Below are 23567 nucleotides of genomic sequence, written 5' to 3'. Positions count from 1 at the left end.
CAAAGGTCAAATAGCAATTATTTGAAACCAACAGGAGACATGAATAACACTGCTGCCATCCAACTTAGCTCTTATTCCTTGTTTCAGGGTAGAGCTAAAATATTCACATTCTCTGTGATAGAGAGTACATATAGCATGGATGGCAAATAATGTGTTTAAATTCTTTAAATTTTATGTTAGATCTTTGGCTTCTCTGGATACTGGAGTTCAAATGGTCAAAGAGCCACGAATTAGATATGGGGCTCTGGAAGACCTCTAACCTCCTCTGAGAATTAGAAGAGATGACCTTGCGAATTGTCTTTAGGATGTGAAAATGCTAAAGGATCTCTTAAAGGACCCTTTATTTTCATAAATAAAATGTCAACTTGCTTTTCATGTAACTGTTATTTGAAATTTAGAGTTCTAATTGATCACACAAATTATTGACTATTATACTTCACAGGTATGTTTAAATTATCCAGTCCACCCTTGTATATGATAATTTTTTTAAATGTAAGATAGTTCTTTACATTTTAGTTTCTTTCTCAGTTTGAAATGTACTGACAAAATTGAATTTGGAAATTTGAAATCTCAGGGATAGTCTCTATTTTAAAAAAAAAAAAAAAAAGATGGGGTCTCACTCTGTTGCCCAGGCTGGACTGCAGTGGCACATCATAGTGGCATGTCATAGCTCACTGCAGCCTGGAACTCCTGGGCTCAAATGATCCTCCAGCCTCACCCTCCTAACTGGGACTACAGGCGGGCACCGCCATGCCTGGCTTCTATTTAATTATTACACATCCAGGTCTTGCTAAACTGAGTATCCCACCCAAGCTGCCACCCCGTACATCTTGGTAGACCCATTTTATTCAAAACTGCAGAGGAGGTCAGGTGTAGTGGCTCACACTCGTAATCCCAGCATTTTGGGAGGTCGAGGCTGGCAGATCATTTGAGGCCAGGAGTTTGAGACCAGCCTGGCCAACAATGACGAAACCCAGTATCTACTAAAAATATGTATTAAAAAAATTAGCCAGGCGTGGTAGCGCATGCCTGAAATTCCAGCTACTAGGGAGGCTGAGGCACAAGAATCACTTGAACCTGGAAGGCAGAGGCTGCAGTGAGCCAAATTCATGCCACTGCACTGCAGCCTGGGCAGTGGAGCAAGACTCTGTCTCAAAAAAACAAAACAACAACAAAGAAAGAAATAAACAAAAACTGCAGATGTAGTTTACAGACCACAGGTCTCATACCTTTTCTTCTACCTCACGTTAACTCTATTTATTTTGTATTTATCTGTTGTTTTACTGTGTTACAGGTTTTTCTAACCTGTATTCATTGCACATAAACAACTAAGTATTGGAAGGTTGTTTGCTGCACCAGAATTTATGTGAGAGTGATACTAGAGATTCAAAGTATCTTTCAAGAAATACATGCTTTCCGTGCCTCTCTTACCCCCAATAAAGAATTCTTTTATTAATAAAAAGGAAGAAATTTAGTGCTCTAACTTTAATCAAGATGCAGTGCCTACCTTAGAATACATGTTAGATAAACTGTGTAATTACACTGACTTCGCAATGTCACTTAAGATACTTGAGACTTAAAATACACTGTTTAATGGTCATGTTAAGTGAATTCAGTAGCCACTCATCCTTGATTAGACTTGGATATTACAAAGTAAATCTTAAAGTTCTTACCAGAGCCTCTTTGAAAACTGCCCTCATTAGAGTATATCTTATCCATGATTTTAATTGTTATCTTTAATGTGTAACATTTGAATAGTATTTTGTCTTTTATAAAACCTCACAATGTCACTCCCTATACTTTAAAGAAAACACGATAAATTTCTAATTTAAAGTTTTTTCCTAGAAAATTAATTTTTATCATCTCTGCAACTAGAAAATCATAACCATATAATTCAATGGTTTCTAATTTGCTTTGGTCACTGGAAAGCAGGGTCATTTTTTTTTAATCTACGTGTTCAAAATTCAGTTAACTCAGGTGACTAACAGCATCCTTTATGTCTGCTTCAAACATTTTTTGGCCTATTTTTGTCTTAAAATATCTTATGCTCTATTAATAAGTACAGATCTGCTCAAGTCCTCTTAGAAGTAGGAAGAATCTAAATTAAAAACAAAACAAAACAAAAAAACAGCAAATCTGCCCAGTTCATCACTATCATCACTATTTCTCCAACACCTAAGACAGTGCTTGGCAATAAGACAGCACTTGGCAATGCTAAGCCTTTGTTTTATAAAGAATGAATACATTTATGTGTGAATTAAAGTTTTCCAATCCACATATAACTGGATTAAAAGACATCATACTGTGTGTCTGATCTGGGAAACAATCTGTATAAATACACGCACACACATACACACATGCCATGTTTCAAAAGGAGTTTGAGACATTTGTTATTTCTAAACCCAGATTTATATCACATGACATGTACATGTAAACATTCACGTATTTGTGCACATAAGATATATTTATCTGTGTATGCAAATTAGACATGCAAATATAAAATGATATTTTCTGTCAATTGTCTTAAATATTCTTAGTAAAATTTCCCTGTTGTGTAGCTGATAATTATGATCCTAAGAGGAAAAGCAGAGGGCATGAGTAAGAAAAAAGATAAAGTTCCAGAGAGAAACTATTTGTGGGAGATATTCTAGGGACATACTCATAGGTGAACAAAGCAAATTTAGGATATCTATCGATCTAAAAATGCGGCAGTAACAGGAGAAAATGTTGAATCAGGTAGCTACAGTTTCTACTTCCAGAACAAAGCAGGCCAGAAACACAGGTGGGAGTATGAGAGGGTGGGAGAAAAAAAGCAATTATTTTCTGGCCCCTGGATATGCTTTAGCTGATATTTCTGAAAAGAATATTGGCTCATTGGGCTGTTCTTCTCTTAAATTGCTTATTATAAAATCTTGAGGAAAACACTGTATTGAAGGCTCCAGAATGATTCAGCGCTCTTATTTGTAAGCCCGAAATCATGTCTCTAATGCGGCTTTGTCTGGAGTGGCAGCAGCTCCGCTCTGCAAACAATGCACCATCACTGGATCCAGGAGCTCTTTTGTTGGCATGGGCTGCTGCAATGTGAATACAGTTTTAGTTGTTGCTTGCAAATCAATGCATGAGGCATGAGGGGACTTTTCATCACTAGTCAGGAGCCTTTGTATACTGTTTTCAGTAGGGGAAACATTGCAGCATAATCCAAAGAAGTGGAAGAAGGAGAAAACATAGCCACCCTCCACCACACACAAACACTCCCCATAGGCAGAAAGGAGCCACATAAAAGTGACTGGCTTCATTACTTCTTGCTGTTCACAGCCTGCTCTCTTGATAAAGACCTTGTCTTTCCAACTCATGCTGAAAAGCCACTTGCCTGAACCAACCCTGACACATACATCCCACCCCATACTTCTCCCTTGCCTTGCATTTGCCTGGTCAGGTCTGGTTGGGTGTTGTGTCCTACGGCCTGTTAGAGCATCTTAGAATCCTGGCACCGAGCTGGAAAGGAGCTTACCCATCAATGATTCTAAACTCCCCTTGCTTTTTTTTTTTTTTTTTTTTTTTTTTCAATATATAAGAACCTGAGAACAGAGAGGAAGTCTCCTCCGTGATCAGACAGAGACTGTTTCAGAACTCTAGGCTCCTGCTGCACCATACAGCATTGCTCCCGTTTTTCTTCTGGAGTTCTAGAACCAATGCCTTAACCATCAGGCACTCAGCGTCTGCTGCCTGATGTTACCTACTGACCAGTGGCTTCTTGGTGATGCAATGCCTTAGGATTAGACAAAGCAAAGATTGAAGCTTTCCTGGCCAACACCATAGCAGCACTGAGTGAAAGAATGGTCTCAAAATTGGTGAATAGTTGTTTTGTATCCATACAAGCCTCACAGCAGCCCAGTGCAACAGCTACTCTTGAACCCATTTATGAGAAATGGAGAAACAGAAGTTGGGATTCCCACCCTGACCCATGGGTTCTGATTCCCAAGTCAATCCTCTTTTCATCTTGTCAGACTTGCCTCCCAGAGTTTAATGCCAGTAGGACATAGGCATATGTCTGTTTTCCACACAACTGTGCATGAGCTATTTTCTCTGCATGGAATACTTTCCCTCCATAACTGGTTATTTCTCCTCACTAATGTCTTGGCTCACATGTCAGCTGCTCAGAGGCGTTTCTTGGCCTCTCAGTCACAGGACTTTGTTGTATTCATAGCTCGTATCGATATCTGAAGTTATCGTATTTGTTATTTGTTTTGATTACTATCTCCCCTTGCCAGAATGGAAATTCCTTAAGATCAGTGATCTTTTTTTTCTGCATTTACAATGCCTAGAACTGTGCCTGCCACATAAGTTAACAATAAATACTTATTAAAGAAATGAGCGGCACTAATAAAGTCAGTCTTTCAACTACCCCATTCCCTTTGATGATTTCCTAGAGATCCAGGTTAGGAGTTCAGCCTAGGCTTGCGGTGCAAAACAGTGACCTAACATATTATTAGAGTTCAAAACCAAAGACTAAATAGAATATGCACCAGGTCTTGACCAAATAAAGAAAGATAGACCACAGACTTATTGATAGAAGGAGTAAAAGAGATTTTCCAGATGGTTGATATTGGAAAAAAACATCACAGCATCATGATGCATGGTTACTATTTATGAGAGACTGGAAAACCATGACAGACAGACAAACAAGACTGTCACCACCCACCTTAGCCCACCTACCCTCTAAAAGAAGTGTTCACAAGCAGTGAGGGAAGGAGATACTGTATCTGAATTCCACTAACCAGCTAATTTCCCCCAAGCCCAAACTAAGTTTACTGTATATAAGCATATAACTTCTCTTAAAAACCTTGTTTATATTTTTTCATACACGCGGGGGTTGCAGTGAGCCAGGATGGCACCACTATACTCCATCCTGGGCAACAGAGTTAGACTCAGTCTCAAAAAAATAAAGTACAATAAAATAAAAGGAGCTTACCCATCAGTAAAAATCTTGTTTATATCTTTTCAATAGCACAAAAGAGAAAAGTTGGTGTTGGATATGCCCATTTTCCAGGAGGAGAAACTGAGGCCCACAGAATCTGTGAGGTGGCCAAGAACTAGTAAATCGTGGGACCTGATGGTCAGCGGAGGGCCCTGTTTACTGGAATCTCATTAAAAATCACAACAGAAAGAAGGAAAGAGGAACAGGCAGATGAGGGATGCCCTGAGCAATTGGTATCACTTTGTATTGTGCAAACCGAGACCATCATTCGATTCTTAGATACTCAACTTGCATCACCACTTTGCCAGAACTTCAACTCTCAAACCCTGTGTTCAGAACAGAGTTCATTCAGGTGATCCTGACATCAAGAAAACAGTCATGAGAGTGTTATTGTCATTGCTGAAGACCCAGAGTTCTTTCCATTTGCTCCCCAGATAGACAGATGTTTGCCACCGAAATGAGGAGAATCCCACTTCCCAATGGGGCTGAAATAAACCATGAAAAGAGGATTTGCCCAAAGATAGATTTTTAAAAATAAAATTCTAGGAATAATAAAATTGAGCCAGCCATTCATTCTCTGAAAGAACAATATAATATTTTGTATATCATATCCAGACACTTAATTTAAGAAGGAGCATTATTTCCCAATTACACTTTGCATAAAGCAATGCTAAATGAGCTTACATTTTATCAGAATGAATTTTTGCCATACAAACCACAGAGATTTTTCTCTATGGAAACAATGGGTCATGTAATTGTAGCGAGGTGGTAGAAAGAGTTTTAGATCTCATAAGCAAGTCATTTAAATTATCTGAGCCTAGGATTCTTCATCCTTAAATGGAGAAAATAATACCTACAACAGCAGGTTCCTGGAAGGATGAAGAGTAAGTCGGATGTACACATTTACCTACATGCGTAAAAGTAACAGTAAGTGAACCTGAATTCACAGACGAATCATAGCAGCATCTTGAGAGACTCTGGGCAGCGTTTATGCCCCTCTGCATGTGGAGCAACCTTGGGAATACACCTACCCTTTATATACATTTTAACATTTTCTAGGACATAACATTGATATGATTTGTTGAAAATTACAGGGTTATCACTCCCCAAAACAGTTGCTTCAAGATCCAGCTTCCCACACTCCAGGAGGCTAATTTAGACACAGCTGCTGATATTTACAAAGCGTTATCAGAGCCCTCAAGCCAGTCTTAGAACCTGGTGTGCCCACATACTACCCACTGTAACTAAACCATCTAAATTAGCAGGAGGCACCTGCACTTACTGAGTGACAATTCTACTGGACAAAGGCTTATTTCTTAGGTACTCAAGTCTGCAGGGAATGTTTCCCTATTTCAGGAGCCTGGAATTCTGTCAATCCTACAATTAGTAAAGGTTAAGAGAACACTCTGAATTTCAAGATTCTTACCCTGACTTGGAGTTATTTTATAAACAACCAAGCTCGGAGCAAAAACACACATGACTAATTACATAAACTGTAATTATTTAGGAGTACTCACTTCATATAGAGGAATTTTTTAGGAACAAGAGACACTAAAGCAATCAATTTTCAGGTTCAAGCAGATTCATTTTGGTAATAATCAAACTTGCACGGAGCTAGAATTCCTTAGTGGATCAATTTTTCATTTTGACAGTGGCTACATTTGCTGAGAAATATTTCTGTCATGTCAAATATTTCTTGTGCGATGTTAACCATCCCAACAAAGACCATAATGGCTTAAGCTGGTAAGCCTTCTGTTCTTTGTGGATGATTCTATCTAGATGTTCATTCATTTCAGCCAGGGTTGAAAATTATTAGCAGAGAGTGAGTTGCCTTCTTAAGACCCTTTCCAATACTGTCACACATCACCTGGCCAAAACCCCTTAAGCAGTAGCACTGGTCCTGTGGGACAGACGGCCCACGGATAGCTTTGGCTTGGAAGAAGTGGGTAGGGATGGCTAATGGAGCCTGTATAGTGTCTTCTCCATCCAAGAACAGTCCAGTAGTCCAAGTTACAAATACACAGCAGAGCTGAACTCAAATTTTATGTACAATAGTATTGATATCCAATGTGAGGGATCTAGGTTGTACACTTCTTATGAGAATCTAATGCCTGATGATCTGTCACTGTCTCCCATCACCCAAAGATGGGATCATCTAGTTGCAGGAAAACAATCTCGGGGTTCTGACTGATTCCATGTTATGGTGAGTATATAATAGAAATAAAGTGCACAATAAATACAATGTGCTTGAATCATCCCCAAATCATCAAAATTGTCTTCCAGAAAACCAGTCACCAGTGCCAAAAAGTTTGGGGACCACTGCCCTAGGGGATGGAGCCTGGACAAATGAGTAGAACCTAACAGCCTGAGCTGACTGCCAGAGACTCTAAACCTGGACTGTGAGATTATGAATTCCCTAATAGCTGAAACTCCCAGGAGTGGCACAAGTAACCATTCGGCAGAGAATTTTAAAGAAATTCACATTAAGCAGGGGTTGAACTTGGCACACTCCAAAACTCTCCTAAAGCTTTAAGTTCAGGTATTTTCTTATACCAATGTTTCAGTTGGTAGAAGAAAATGCCTACAGTTTTTTTCTGGCAACTCATAAATCTGGAAATTTGAACAAATTTTTTTTGAGCTATGTTTGATAGGAAGTATCTTTCAATATACTTAGAAGAAAAGTTGTTGACATCATCTACTTTGCATCAGAGAATATATTAAGTACCTCCCACCAATTAAGCTATAGAGAAATGTTTATTACACTTCTCCAAAGTACAGAAAGAGAGATAAATTCTTGTTTGGGAATAAATCTTTGGGTTACTGAATTTAGTGGCAGTTAGAGACCATTAAGAATGGGAAGAGATAATTATTTTCTCACTAGACATAAGGCAAAAGCATGTAAAAGGAGAAGGGGAGTCAAAAGAAGTTTCAGATCATTTTATGAGAAAGACATTAAAAATCACTGACTCTTATGGCCTCACATGCACATACCTACACACTTTCTCACGCATACACAAACAGGCATACCCAGATGCAAACTAAGGAACAAATTTTTATCCATTGAATCATCATTCTCAGTTTTATTTTTCTTAAAACGAGAAGAGATGAATTCGCTGATTGCTAAGGTCTTTCATCTTTTACACTTTATAATTCTCTCAGAACCTTTAAAGCAAAGAGAAACAGAAATGTATAACAGGAGAGTAGAATTTGATTTGTAATTGCTGTATGCCAGGTTGGAAAAAAGTCCTAATTCTGGAGGAGAAAGCCTACTGAATGCCTGGAAAGAATTGAAAGTCAGACACATCCACAGATTAACAGCAGCATACATTTTCCAGACTGCTTTACATACAGACTTGTGATGATTCAGGCCAGTTTCCCAAATTCTAGGGTGATAAGCTAGAGGCAACCCAGGATGTTTGATTTAAAACTGGATGGTTGACCTTTGGCAACCAGAAATGGAGATAAGAACTTGTCACACTCTAAAGGAGAGATTCCTTATTATTCAGCCTTAAGAAAGGAGATTCTGCCACTTGCCATAACGTGGATGGGCCTGGAGGACATTATGCAAAGTGTGTATGCATGTGCGTGTGAGGCCGTGAGAGTCAGCTGTTTTTACTGTCTTGCTCATAAAATGATCTGAAATTTCTTTTCTCTCCCTTTCCCCTTTTTCATGCTTTTACCTTATGTCTAGTGAGAAAACAATTATCATCTCTTCCCACTCGTAATGGCCTTTGTCTGCCACTAAATTCAGAAAGAAAAATACTGCATGGCCTCACTTATATGTGGAATATATGCATGTTTGAAATGAGCTCAAATACACAAAGACAGAGAACGAAGCCGTGGTTACCATCTTACTATGGGCAGGGATTAAGGGAGGCAATGGAGACAGAGGTCAAAGGATACAAATAGCAGATACGAAGGACGAGCATGTTTAGAGATCGAATAGCCCACATGAGGACTAAAGCTAATGAAATTGTATTGTATTAGAAATGTTGGTTAAACAAGCAGACTTCAACTGCTCTGGTCAAAAAAAGTAACTAGATAATAGATGTTCATCTGCTTCCCTATAATAACAATTTTACTACCTAAATATATCCTATAACATGACATTGTTAATCTCAAATGTATACAATAAAATTTATTTTAAACAAACTTTTAAATAGAAAGAATAGAGGTTCCTAAACTGTCACACCGTGATCTCCTGCTCTTACCTGACTGTTTTATTTCCTATGTTTACTTGGTCCCCAAGGGTCTGATAAAGAGCTTACGGCAGCCTCTGCCAAAGAAAAAAACAACCCAAAAAATCATATCTAGAAAGTATTAGAATACAAATACTAATTATGGCACCTCAATATTTTCACATTCCTAAAAAAAGGCACCACTGTATCTGTATAACACTAGGCGTTAAAAAAATTCTCAGATTCAAACTATGAATCAATATGTGATAGATACTGAACTCCTCAACTTTCTTCCATAAGGCATTTTCTATGGTAAAATGTTCCCTGGACTGTTAGATCAAATCCCAACTCAGGCACTTCAATTCTGTGTGAGATTATTTTAGCAAGTCACTTAAATTCTCTGAACTTCAGGATCTTCATATGTATAATGGGATTAATGATGCCTACATTGCAGGGTTATTTTAAGGATGAAATAAGATCAGATATGTGAAAGAATTTAGCTCAGTGCCTGTCACTTAAGAGACACCTCACCAGGTTCCCTCCCTGTTTCTTACTTTCTTTTTTAAAAAGCAAGCAGCTTGGGGAAACTAATGATAATGGCTCATTCAAACAGAATGTAGATTCAGTGAAATCAGGATACTCACATTGTATTGATTTACTGCCTTCCTTCAGACAAGTAACAATAATGGAATACGGCACATTTGACTATAAACAGGGATACAGTTTTACAAAGGACTTGAGCATTTCTTCTTCCCGTCCCCACAACAGCTCTGTGAGGTGGGAGTTAGGAAACTCCTTTGACAGGTGAGCAACTGAGGCTCGGGAAATTTAAGTGTCTTGCCCCAAAACAAACTGACAGAACTATAAAGTGACTTGACTCCTCTGATACAAGTGTCCATTACCTTCCAGCAGTCTCTTTTTCTGGTTCTCAGCGCTCTCCCTGAATCCAAGCCCTGAGCAGGTTGAGAGAGACGTAAAGAAACACCTGTTTATAAGATATGTGCCAAGCCCAGGGGTTTGCCTTTCACGGGCAGTCATGCTGATGATACCCTTGCTCTCATGCTTCTGAGCAGGAACGATGCAGGTACCATTACATCAGTAGCTGAAGTGACACCCTGTGCACTATCTGCATTTTTAATGATTTGGTTATTTTTGTAGTTATATTCAGGAAGTCCAATGTGTATCAAGGAAGCAATTTAAAAGGCAATAGAAAGGATTAATAACAGATGGTATTTTCCATTAGCTGAAAAGAATGATTCTGAGTTAAGGGGAATTTACTTAAGATCCTATAAAAGCAAACCCACCAACCCATCTTTCTTTCTTTCTTTTGTAACACAGAGAAGGGACTTGAAAGAATCACATAGCCTCCAGGAACCCTAGGCTTGTAAACATACAGAACCACAGAACTGGCATACTACCATCATCTTTGCAGTCACATAAAAGATGCTCCTAGGATTTTTTTTTTTTTTTAATGTTCCACGGCTCTTCACAAAGAACAGACTTTTAAGTATAGTCCAGATGGTGATAGATGAACATAATATTTCTTTGTCCTTTCCCAAGACAGGGTAATTGTGCATCATGCATGACAGTCAGCAGTCATTTTTAATATTTAAATAATGTCTGAGTTGGAGATTAAAATTTATAAAGAGCAGTGAGATCCCAGAGAAAAGGATGGGAGGCCACTTTTTCTTTCAAATGCTATAAAAACAGATGGCCCTCCCATTCCAGACTTATGCATTAAAACATTTACGATTCTTTGTGATACTGGAAGTCTACAGAAAGAACCCACTCCCCTCCCCCAACACACACACACACACACACACACACTTATTTTGCATTAACTGATCATGAAGGTAATTTGAGAGGACAAAATTAAATTTTGTTTTTAAAAACCTAGAATGCAACCTTAGGATCCAGCATGTTGAGTAAACAGTGAAATTAAATCATGATGGAGAAACACAGTAACAATCTTAAATGCAGGGAAATAATGGTAACTACCATGATCATCATTACCCTGAAACATTCTCAAACACTGTACAAAGACGATCTAATTATTTCTGTGTACACCTCTCATGGGAAAGGTGTTATTATTTCCATCTTGAAGATAAATAGAATGTCTACTCTCAATTTATAAGTGGTATTTTTTCTGAGAAGCTTTGTTTTCTTATTCATCTTCAAAATAAGAGATTTAGACACCCCAAATTAAATAATTTTATAGAGAATCAAAGGCAGCATAGTTCATGTTACTGTGAATGATTAAAATGTTTTCCAAAACATTTTAATCATATGCCCTGTGAAATTATAAAATGTTCACAAATATAGAAATTAGAAAGGATCTGATCCAAAATAAATATAACTAGAAAATCTAGTGCTTTTTCTCAACTTTCCTGGGTATATGCACCCTTCCCAGACCTGGTTGGAATGGAGAGGGGGTAAGAGGAGAGGCCGGGAATGGAAATGTATTCATGTGGCATTCTTCTTCCTTCCTCCTTCAAATAAGCCCTGAAAATTGCATCTCTCACATGGATTTCTACCTGGAGCTAAAGTGTAGGTAGAAAGAGAAGTTGGGAGAAAAGTGAAAAGGAAAAAAGAAGAAATGTATACGGAAACAAACAAACAAAAAGAGTAGGCAATAGAAGCACTGAGTGGCTGTTTCTCCACTTCCATGTCATGACATAGGAGGCTTCCGAAGGGCCGCTGGAGTTTGCTAGGGCTGCTGTAATAAATACCACAGACTGGGTTGTTTAAACAGCAGAAATTCCTTTTCTGGCAGTTCTGGGAACTGAAAATCTGAGATCAAGGTGTTAGCAGGTTTGGTTTCTCCCGAGGCCAGTCTCCTTGGCTTGTAAATGTCTGCTTTCTCACTGGACACTCACGTGGTCTTTCCTCTGTGCACACACATCCCTGGTGTCTCTCTGCACATCACAATTTCCTCTTATTATAAGGACACCAGTCTTATTGGATTAGAACCCACCCTAATGGCTCCATTTTCACTTAATTAGCTTTTTAAACGCCCTATTTCCAAATACAGTCACATTCTGAGGTGCTGGCAGTTAGAGATTTAACATATATATTTTGGGGAGACACAGTGCAGCCCATACCAGGTATTTTTATTAAAAGATATCTTGTGCTTCCAGGTAAAGTTGATATAACATGTAATAACCCTACTGCATGAACAGTGGAGGGAAGGGTCAGCAATGCATTTTCACTCACAAACATTTTGATGAGCTGACCTGACTCAAGCTCCTCACTGGGGAGTTCTCCAAAGGCAATTCCACTCATCTGCAAGGGCTTATCCTAGCAGTTTATCTAAAGCCTGAAAGATGAGGCTGCTTTCTTCAGACCCCCAAAGCATAATCGTATAATAATTCCAACCATGTGCTCACATAAGAGCAAGCCATTGCCTCTTCTCTTTTCCTGTAAAATGACAGAAGACAAATCCAGACATTCCTCTTTATGTGTTTTATGAGAGGTGTTTTCCCCTCGAATCTCTTGTGCTTTCAGAGGGTTTTCTCAATTGTAATCTGCACCCGATGGCTTCCGCACTACAGAGTGTCTCATGAAGAACACGCACGTGGGCTCCATGCTGACCATCTCAGGTCACAGGGTTCAGCTGGAAAATTGCAGCCCCGCCTACTGCCAGCTGCTCTAGTGGGACCAAGTAGAGTGCTGATCACAAGGTTGAAGCAGGTGAACAAAGACTTCGAGGACATGTTCTTCTTTCCAAAATGGCCACATAACACATGTATTTGCCACCACTTCAAGAAAAGTTGACATTCAATACCCTAATTTTGAAATATGTCAATGGGCATTATTTTCACATTATAAGTGAAATCTCCATTTTGGAATACTATTATTGATTTCCTGGTTCCTTTGTGCATTTCTCTTTTTTTTTTTTTGAGACTGAATCTTGCTCTGTTGCCAGGCTAGAGTGCAGTGGTGTGATCTTGGCTCACTGCATCTCCGACTCCCTGCTTCAAGTGAGTCTCCTGCCTCAGCCTCCCTAGTAACTGGGATTACAGGCAAGTGCCACCATGCCCAGCTAATTGTTGTATTTTTAGTAGAGACGGGATTTCACCATGTTGGCCAGGATGGTCTCAATCTCCTGACCTTGTGATCTACTGATCTCAGCCTCCCAAAGTGCTGGGATTACAGGTGTGGGCAACTGCACCCGGACGCATTTCTTTGTACACTGATAATATGACTTAATTGGCAAAATTGTGTATGTATGTATATATATATATACACACACACAAACTATGTACCATACAGACTATGGTACATTGTGTGTGTGTGTGTATATATATATATATGCACACATAGGTTGGAGTATATATACACTATGGTACATAGTATATGGGCCACTGCACCCAGCCGCATTTCCTTGTACACTGATGGTATGACTTAATTGGCAAAATTGTGTATGGGGGGTGTGTGTGTGTGTGTGTGTGTATACGCACACATAGGTTGCAGTGAGTATATATATACACCATGGTACATAGTATGTGTGTATACATGTATATATACACCCACACATGCCATATATATATATACACACACACTATGTACCATATATAGTATAGATATACTATATATACTAAATATACTGTACATATAATGTAATTGCATAGTAATAAAAAGTCAATAGAAATTTTTGCCTGCATTCCTTCCTTTAACATGAAATTAACCACCTTAGTTCAGGTGCTGGAGATGGTACCAAATACCAGGGACACAAAGATGCATGAATTCCTGCCCTTGAAGGGTTCTTCAGTCAACTGGAAAAGAGAGGAACATGAACATGTGCAATTCAGAAAAGCAGTTCTCAAACTTGAACATGGATCAATGTCACACGGAGGGCTTGTTCAAGCCCAGCTTGCTGTCCACTCCCTCCCCAGTTTCTGATTCAGTGAGGCTGAGAATTTGAATTTATAACAAGTTCTCTGTGCCACCTGCTCAGGAAGCACACTCTGAGAACAATTGATCCCGAGTTACAAGTGCTGGGAGGCTCCTCTGAGCAGGAGTTCCCAGCATGGGTTTGGAGGGCAGTCGGAGAGCGCATCGCAGAGGAAGTGAGTCTTAAAGGACGGGTGAGGAAGGATTAGGATGGAGCAATTAAGATATGCCAAGCACATTTAGTTCTAAAGGACGAAAATACTAGAAGGTGTATCTGGTTTGGAAAAATGCAAATAATTTCATTTCCTGGCATATAATTATTTGGCAAGTAATTCCAAGGCTTTAGTTTGAAATAGTTGCAGGAGATGATGCTGGAGAAATAGGCAAGGCTCAGAGCCATGATTAACGGCCCTGTTTGAACATTATCCTATAGGTGATTATATAACCCAGAGTTGGACTTCAAGTTGGAAGAAAAGAACCCTGGTAGAACTCCATCTACACTTATCTTTCTTCTAAAGAGGGTTCTTTCTCAGCCCGACACAGGGCTTTCCAGCCTTTTAGAAGAAATCATTTTCATTTCTCTGAGGTGACAAGTCTCACTGGATGTGAAAGTAGAAAGAGTGTGTTGATTGCATGGAAGCAGAACTGGGTAGGTGTTAAGTTTTTGCCATTGACCAATGAGCCACAGGTAAGAGGCCTTTCAGTGTCTTAATTAATTAATTATGATTAACTCTTGGAAAACGCTAAACTTCACCTACCTCTCATGGCCTCCTGTCACATAGAGTGGAGGACTAACAGGCCTAGACAGGAAAGATTGAGAGAGGAAGACCTGGTAGCCTAGGTTGTGATGGATTGTGCTTTTTCCTCTTCTCTCTAGGGGAAGATGATGATGATGATGAATGTGGGGAAGAAAAGCTGCCCTCCTGTTTTGATTATGTGATGCACTTTCTGACTGTGTTCTGGAAGGTCCTCTTTGCCTTCGTTCCTCCTACTGAATACTGGAATGGCTGGGCATGTTTCATTGTCTCCATCCTCATGATTGGCCTACTGACAGCTTTCATCGGAGACCTGGCTTCCCACTTTGGCTGCACCATTGGCCTGAAAGATTCTGTGACTGCAGTTGTGTTCGTCGCACTTGGGACATCAGTGCCAGGTAGAAATTACAGTCATGTATAATTCCCCCAGTAGCAGAAGTTCATTTGCCTTTTTTGATGCTTTCTTTTGTACAATGTCAAGGGCCATGATAACAAACCAAGACCTATGAAGGATGAGAGTCCAGAGGTATAAATAGTGTCACTATCGGAACATTGTCATGGCCCTTCTCAAAGTTCAAAAGCCGGTCAGTGTCACTGCAATGACAGGAAAGCATTCTCAGATCCCCAAAGGGTCTCCATGTCTCTCCAAGAGAGATCAGTTTGATGGATAGATTTTCAGATCAGCTTCCCATTACAATGAGAACATTTGAATGGTCTCTATGAGACTGTATTCATTTAGGTAATGGGGAAAACATACTTACTGGAGACCTGATAAAATATTCTCTTGACCCAAATATTAATGAGAGGAAAGGGAAAGTAGACATTGATCAAGACAGGAAAAAAGTAATCCTGACAAAAGTGTACAGGCCAAATGTGTATTTCATGAACATCCCTCCATACATTCCTTACAAGCTGATTTTTTTCTTCCAACCTACAATGATAGTTTCTTATGTTTATTCAGATTTCCGAGTAAGGCATCATCCCCTCAAACAGCATTGATAGCAATAATTCTCAAACTTTGGTGGGCATCAGAATTACCTGAGAGCTTGTTAAAAAATATAAATGCCTGAGAACCATCACCAACCTATGGAAGATCTAGGAGTGATAGGGCCCAGGAATGTGGGTTGTAAAGCTCACAAGTGACGCTGGTACACACCGGAGCATATTGTAACTGAAACTCTGGAGCTACTCTCCAGCACTAATTAGCAGCTTGACGGATAAATAGACTTTACTTTCAGCAACAATACTCACGTTCTTAACCAAATACGAGGCCAAGGACAAGCATTAAAGTAGCCTTGGAAAAAGTCAGGACTAGAAGCAAATACAACTGTGCTAATGGTGCTATTCACTGTCCACTTCCTGTATTTCCCACAGTCCTGATACAGGCACTATGATTTCTACTAAAATTTGCCATAGTTTGCAAGCCTGACTTTTGGGTTGAGTCTGAAAACAACTACAGTTTAAATCATGTATTTCTTTCTACTCGAATTCATCAGTTATTCTTTTTCTTTATAAATAGATCAGTAGATCTATCTCTCTATCCTTAGATAAACAGATTCTTCTATTTATTATCTCAGTGGCTGTGGCCAAGTTAGTTAACCTCTCTGAGCCTCAGTTTCCTCATTTGCAAAATAGGGATAATCATACTTAACTTGCAGAATTATGGTCAAGATTAGAGAAAATATCTACAAATTATGCATCCAGTAATGTACCTGGGACATAGAAAAATTTTAATGTATTTCTGGTGATTATTGTTTATATTGAGTAATTCAGGATGATCTGAAGAGTATAAATCTGGACGCTTCATTCACTACCCTGATAACCATGGATAAAGTGTTCAGGTTGATACTGGTCAGCCATAAGGCATGGTGCAAGTACAACTGACTGAATGACTGAAGGTTCTGATTAAAGCCTCCACATGCTTCTGGCATCCAACTGAGGGAACGGAGGATCTAGGAGACCTAGAGGATTCTCTTACTTTCACCTTAGCAAGGAGGGCTGTTTGAAGTCATTCAGTTGACTATTGATCCTTAGAGGAGAGCAGACTCCCTCTCAAACCCAACTATGATCTAGCAGTTCCACATTGGTTCTTTACTTTGCATTGTTTCCCAGAATTACCAGAAATTTACCAAGCAGAAGGAAAAACTTAAAATATTCCTAAGGTGTTTTGATTAAAGACTATATATAAAACCAAAGGAATAAACATTGTGGTTTTCCACTGCTTTTATCTGAGCTAATTATAGGGAAAGATGTCGTAGTCCACTTTTCCTATGGTTTAAGTCACTGCATCACATGGTGTCCAAGTTAGCACACACTATTGGCCATGGGTTTAGTCCCTGAGGAGAATATGTGCACATTATGATCATAAAGGCAAAAATTAGGTCTCTTATAACAATTGTCCAAAATCAGCAGTTGGTCCAACCAAATGCATGTCTTGTCTTTGAAAGTATAAAAAAAATGCTTTTTCTATCTGAAATCCTTGCTCCTGAAAATTTTTTTTATTTCCCAATACCTCTTATCCAATACCCTCAAGCTGGCTCCTTTTTCTAGTGTCAGTTTTCCAAAAGGCCTCTGTGTATCTCTTATTTTAATAAACTCTTGAAAAGTGTGGCAGCCTTATGATTAAAATTTATTTTTTCTATAACATGAACTATGGATTACAGCAAACCTTAATGTTTAGAGGAGTCACTTGTTCTGCCACTTAAAACTCAGAACCCAGGGGGAGACATCGAGAGGTAAGAAAATCTGTTTGGGGAAAATACAACAGAATCATTTGTTGTTGAAAGTTTCCCTAAACTGCCATAAATGCTTTCCATCAGGACACAGATTTCTTCGCTCTGTTATTGAGAGAATTCCATAATTTGCTGCAATATTGCAATATTAACTGTGCAGCAAGCTCCCCAAAGAATACATTCAGAGGTAATCTCAGATAATCATATCTATATAAACAGACATTTTTTCCAAAAACTGTAAAAATTGAACAGGCTGTCGGATGAACATTATATTTTGGCCTGTATTTTTCAACCCTGCTGATTCAGAGCAATGTTTTATTATATATCCTGACTCCTAAGAAAAATGATGCTATTGTTTCTAGATGACAAAGCCTAGTTGCTACAGGCAGAAGAATAAAGAAACTAATTCCTTTCACTCATAGCCTACTATTTAGTCAGCAGCAGTCCTGCGGCCCAACGTTTTCTCTAGGCTGATGTCTTGGCACTTTTCCTAAAGCAGAAGGGCCCCTTCCTAATGTCTGATATTCTGCTGCTTCTTTCTAGGTTAGACTTTTGGATTCTTAGATTCTGATGGCCAGATGGACATTGAAAACTTTCCCGTTAGTCCTCCTGCCTCAAGGCAGGATTTAATATCTACATATCTCATTAAAAGTGTTTTTAACCATACTATTCAAAATATATGGGGAAAAGCTTATGAATTTTCAAGTGAGACAAAGCTTCTTCCTTGTGCCGGCTGGTAGCAGATGTTCAATCTCCTGGCAGATAAGGATTCACAAAGGTCTTCACTCACCCTCAATATTAGACATTTCTGCAAGAGCTTGAAGACCCGTGCCTTTGAGTAAAGAAAGGACCTCCTCTTCTGAATCACCATTTTTCAGACATAGCTATCTGAGGAAGAGGGTTCCCCAACAGCCTCTTCCATCCTTTAACGACTGTTGGAGTAAGCCTGAGACTGATCTCCAGCCTTCTTCTCTTCTTTGCCTATGTTCACTTCTTGGATATCAGTCTCCATGGTGTCAATGACATCTATATGCCAATGACTGCCAAATGTGTATCTCCAGCCTCAATTTTCCCCAATACAGGGAAGGCAGCTGGTATATGAATCCCCTAAGGACTAGATTCATATACCAGCTGCCTTCCCTATATTGATGCTAGACATATAATTTGGAGCTCAGAATTACTATATCAGAACTGTTATAGTAATCAGTTTTACTAAAGTAATCAGAATTACTAAAACAGAACTGTTTCTACTGCCCAATGGCCTTATTCTTTAACCAAACCTATTCTTTCCAGATCTTGACTTTCTTAGGAGAACAAGTCATCATCCATCCAGGTATCCTTAATTCCTTTTTCCTCTTCTCCATGGTCAAAGGTCCTGCAGACCTTTCCTTTATTTTACTTTTTAATTTTATTTATATATTTTTTGAGACAGAGCCTTGCTCTGTCGCCCAGTCTGGAGTGCAGTGGTGTGATCTCAGCTCACTGCCACCTCTGCCTCCCAGGTACAAGCAATTCTCCTGTCTCAGCCTCCTGAGTAGCTGGGACTACAGGCGCATGCCACCATATCTGGCTAATTTTTGTATTTTTAGTAGATATGGGGCTTTACCATACTGGTCAGGCTGGTCTTAAACTCCTGACCTTAGGTGATCCACTCATCTCAGCCTTTCAAAGTGCTGGGATTATAGGCGTGAGCCACCACGCCCGGCTGACCTTTCCTTTAAAGCGTGTCTTGATCGAGTCCACCTAGCTATCTGTCTACCACCACAATCATAGTCTACACAGCCATCCTGTGTCGATCTCTGAAGTGCCTTCTATCTGTCTCCCTGCTTCTGGTAGAGATCATTTTAAGCAGTAAATCAGGCCACACTTCTGTTCACAATCTTCCAGTGGCTTCTTATTTAACTTAGGGTAAACTCTGAAAAGCATTACTCTGTCTTACAAAGACCAACGTGATTTGGCTCCTGCCCGTCTTTACACTCTGTTCTCCTCCTTGCCTGCTGTTCTTTGGGCCCACTGGCCTTTTTTCTTATCCATATACCAAGCTCATTCCTTTCTTTGAATTGCACTAGCTGTCTCATATCCCCTTCATTTACACAAGACTGGCTCTTTGTCTTCAATTACATCTTGTCTTAAATGATACCTTTAAAGAGGCCTTTTATAATCACCAAATGTGAAGTAGTCAACCAGTCTTCTGTATTATCTCACTCTATTTTCTGTATTTATTTGTGAATGTTATTGTCTAACTCTGTCCACTAAAATTTAAGCTTCATGGGAAGAAAAGTCTTGTTCTTTCTTTCCCTAGCTCCTAGAGTGGTGCCTAGCTAACACAGAAGTAATACAATTGTGTAGCTGTATGTGGGTTGTATGTATAAAAATGTGCAAGTAAGTCATTTACACATTAGTATGAGTTGGTTCAGTCAGATTGCATTTTTTCTAATATCTTCTAGAGAGAGCTAACAATTGAAGTTATTAAGGGAGGTAAATAGATTTTAGTGTCACTTACTCTTGAAGAATAGGACACATCTAAGAAGGTTATTGTAGTAAGAATGGACAGAAATAAACTTAAGAGTGCTGAGGACTTCAGAACAGAAATATTTTCCTCTTTCATAATTTTGGCTATGTGGGAACTGTGATGAGAAGCAAGATAAATTTTGGGCTTTTCTTCATTTTTTTCTCTCCTATGTTCCCTTCTTCCAAGACCCAGACCTCAAGCCAATACTTTTAAAGCTTTAGGTATACTCTGGAGTGCTGAATTTTGCAGTAGCTTAACACAGGTGTGTACCTGTTATATTATTTCTGTGGAAAAACAGGTTCAAAATTAAAGGGAAAAATGTAAGAAGGAGCATTTGGAACCCAACCTTTTTTGTACTAGGGGCCACCTAGTCATTGGACATTCTTTTAGTTTACAGTTATTTACTTGGATAAGCCTTGTGTATATTGGGCCAGGACATTCCAGCTTTTATCTCAGATTCAAAATATGGACTTTCCTTTCCTCTCGTGTTTCTATTGGAGTCAAATAAATAGAAGTAAGTATTCTCCTTTAACTGCAGGAAGAACTCTTAGATACTGATGAGTGAGGGGTATTTTTGCCCCATTCAGTCTCACCTTCATCTTTCTCTGAGCATCTTGGTGAGGGTTGTGCCTGATGCTTGCTGACTTCTCTCACTAGTTCCCGTTACCAGCTGGCTGCTACCCAGCCAGAAAAGCTTAAAAATTGGATCTACTAGGCTGTCCTTCAGTCCTTGGCATTGTACGATTTTCTGTGTCCTTCCTATGTCTTGAATATTCTTTTATCCCTTAGATTCTGTCAAATAGGAATTATTTCCCTCTAAAGATTTTAAGGCATGAAGGAGAAGGAAATAGACAGCTTTGGTTTCCACCATGCCCCTAATTTTGTATATAGAAACTTTTTAAAAAAAATAAAACCTTATGTTAGGGAAAACCTATGTCATTTTAAAATTACAACACTTTTAGACTTCAGAGTTTCATAGGAAGAACTTGATATAGAACTGGGTGTCCTGGTTGCTCACTGTGTTCTCTTAGCATGGTGTCTGTGCACCAAGAAGGCAGAGGGACAAGAGCTTGAGACCTCAGTTCAGGAACCTGGACCTCTAGCCCTTACTTACTGCATGGCTTTAACCTATTACGTGACTCTCTGAGCCTCAGTTTTCTTGCCTGTAAAATCAGCATAATAATACATGGCAATTCAAACAAAGTTCTCAAGAAGATTAATATCATGGATCTCAGAGCACTGTATCAACTGAAAACGTGTAAAATACAGGAAACCATTATCATTATTTACACTGAGATCTCCTCTAAAATAAATGTCAAAAGGAATAGAAAGCACCAGAAAACGAGAATAAATGGGAAAAGTTTTGAGCAGATAAGAAACATTTTTAAAATTTACCACAAAGTTCCACTGCATGCTAGGCATAAGCACTGTATATACCTCAGTTATTATCTTACTTAGGTTATGTCATTAAGTGATATGAAGTGATTTTGCCTCCTCTCAACCTTTTTTTTTTTTTTGATTCTTAGATCCTTTCTCTGAAAATGATATTTTTTTCCTATGTGTTCACTGTGCTAGAAAACATTATATTATTTTTGGTAACTGAAAAAAAAAGTAGCTATTATTTTTCAATTAATAGCTTATATTTTTCAGTTTTCAATTTAAGTACTCACAATTTACTGTGCCCTGTTGCTTTACTTCTCAGTGGACCCTACAGTAACTTGTATGATGATGCAGGTTGTATGGTGCATGCTCCAAGAGGCCCCATAATCTGAGTGGCACTCCTGGAGATGTATGGGGTACCATACGCCTGGATGTAACTGTAGTGGCCCTATCTAAAAGTCGCTCAATAGCTTATAGGAGAGTGAGTACCAGTATCCTCATGTTACACAAAGAAACTAAGACTCACAGAGAATAAATGACTTCTCCATATTTGGCCAAGATTTTTATGGATGGTAAGCGGTGGAATTCATGTTCTCTCTCATTTTTATAATCTCGTACTTAGCTACTCTATCGTTCCACCTTGGACTTATTTTTAAAATATTACATACTCTCTTTTCAGGATGCCTTACAAATTTTTGTAAGAATTTTTTAAATTTCTCTCTTTCCCTCAATTTTATTATTTTCCATTTTTAAAGCATGCAACAGTAAGATTATATTTAAACTCTTTGTGGTCAGGAACTATTATTCTTTTCAGCATGAAAAACACCTAGTGGAGTCCATGCTTCGAAAAAAATCGAAATGCATAAAAATCCAGTTCTATACCTATAAACTATTAGCATTTCCTCTATGTCAAAATTTAAACACTAAGACAACTAGAAATTCCCTGAAAGAGTTCAGTTCTGACCCAGCTGGCAAAAAATAGCATACCAAGATAACCCTCATCAGCGCAGCCACATACCGCTAATGAATCTGAACACAAAGGGAGATTTGGTTTTCCCGAGCTAGACCAAACACAGCTGTGATACACGGCTGGCCAGGTACCGGTCAGTGAGGCCCAGGAAGCACATGTTGAGGACACCCTCCTGGCAGTCATGTTCCGCAAAGGCTTACTGGCAGCTTCGGAAATTAAGTTCCAGGGTTCTAGATCTCTGAGCAGAAGTAGGAGTGGGATCTGTAGAGGTTACTATTTTAAGGTCTCACCAGGAAGCATGCTCCATCTACTCTTCACTTAACAGCAGAGATGTGGTCAGGAGGGAATGCCAAAATGCCCACTCATAACAAACATGTTCCCGATGGGAAATGATACCCAGTCATTCTGAATTCTGAGCTCCCTTGAAGGACAGCAGGGAATCAGATTAACTCCATCACTTCCTCTCATCCCATCCTACTTCAAAGAGATCTGTTGTTCTCAGTGCAAAGCTCACAGACAGATTGACAGTTAACAGCATGTCTCAGAAAAATTATGCATAGTCTTAGCGCAATGACTACACGCTAAGCGGGTATAAAAGAACATGAGCTTTAGAGTCAGGTTGACCTGTGTTCAAACCCAGCCCTCACTCCTCTACTTACTGGATGTAGGACACCCCCAGAGGCAAATTGCTTAACTCCTTAAGCCCAGTTTCTTAAGCTGAATAATAGAAACAGGAAAATCCATCTCACAGAGTTGCAGTAAGAATTACATGACAGTGAATGTATAAAGTACCCAGCACAGAGCCTAGCATATAGTAGACCCTCAAAAATGTTTCATCTCTTTTACTTTCTGTTTCAATGTACTAATAAACAAGTTAGGCCTCCTGGGGTATTTTCCTTAGCTACATTGCAGCAACTGGAAAATGAAAAACCAAGTATATTTTCAGCCTATCTTCATTTTTTCCTGTGTTAGCAATTCTAGGGAGGTGGACATGTCCAAATGTGCTTCTGTTTCCTGCAGTTTCACTGACCATAGGCTTTCTCCTCTAAACATTGGCATTTCAAGTCAAACAGCCAGTGTCAAGAGGTGCCGTTGTGACAGTATGCGTACGTATTTAACCGGATGGCTACATTTCACATCAGCTTAAATGGAAATGAAAACAGAGTTAC

The 23567-nt window shown here is 39.1% G+C and overlaps 1 protein-coding gene across 24 annotated transcripts in view; it reads left to right on the top strand.

Moving 5' to 3' along the window:
- SLC8A1 (solute carrier family 8 member A1) overlaps positions 1 to 23567 on the top strand; it is a 388523-nt gene that overhangs the window by 345865 nt on the left and 19091 nt on the right. For all 24 annotated transcript variants that reach the window (XM_012450626.3, XM_012450637.3, XM_012450633.3 and 21 more), the window contains one exon: positions 14927 to 15202. In XM_012450626.3, coding sequence (XP_012306049.1) covers positions 14927 to 15202 — 276 coding nt within the window. The remainder of the gene's footprint in view (positions 1 to 14926; positions 15203 to 23567) is intronic.

This window comes from Aotus nancymaae, unplaced genomic scaffold, assembly GCF_030222135.1.
Source record: "Aotus nancymaae isolate 86718 unplaced genomic scaffold, 86718_ANA_hifiasm-v0.15.2.pri h1tg000057l, whole genome shotgun sequence".
Classification (NCBI taxonomy): domain Eukaryota; kingdom Metazoa; phylum Chordata; class Mammalia; order Primates; family Aotidae; genus Aotus; species Aotus nancymaae.
Note: the sequence above shows the minus strand (reverse complement) of the source record. Positions and strands in the feature narration are given on the sequence as shown.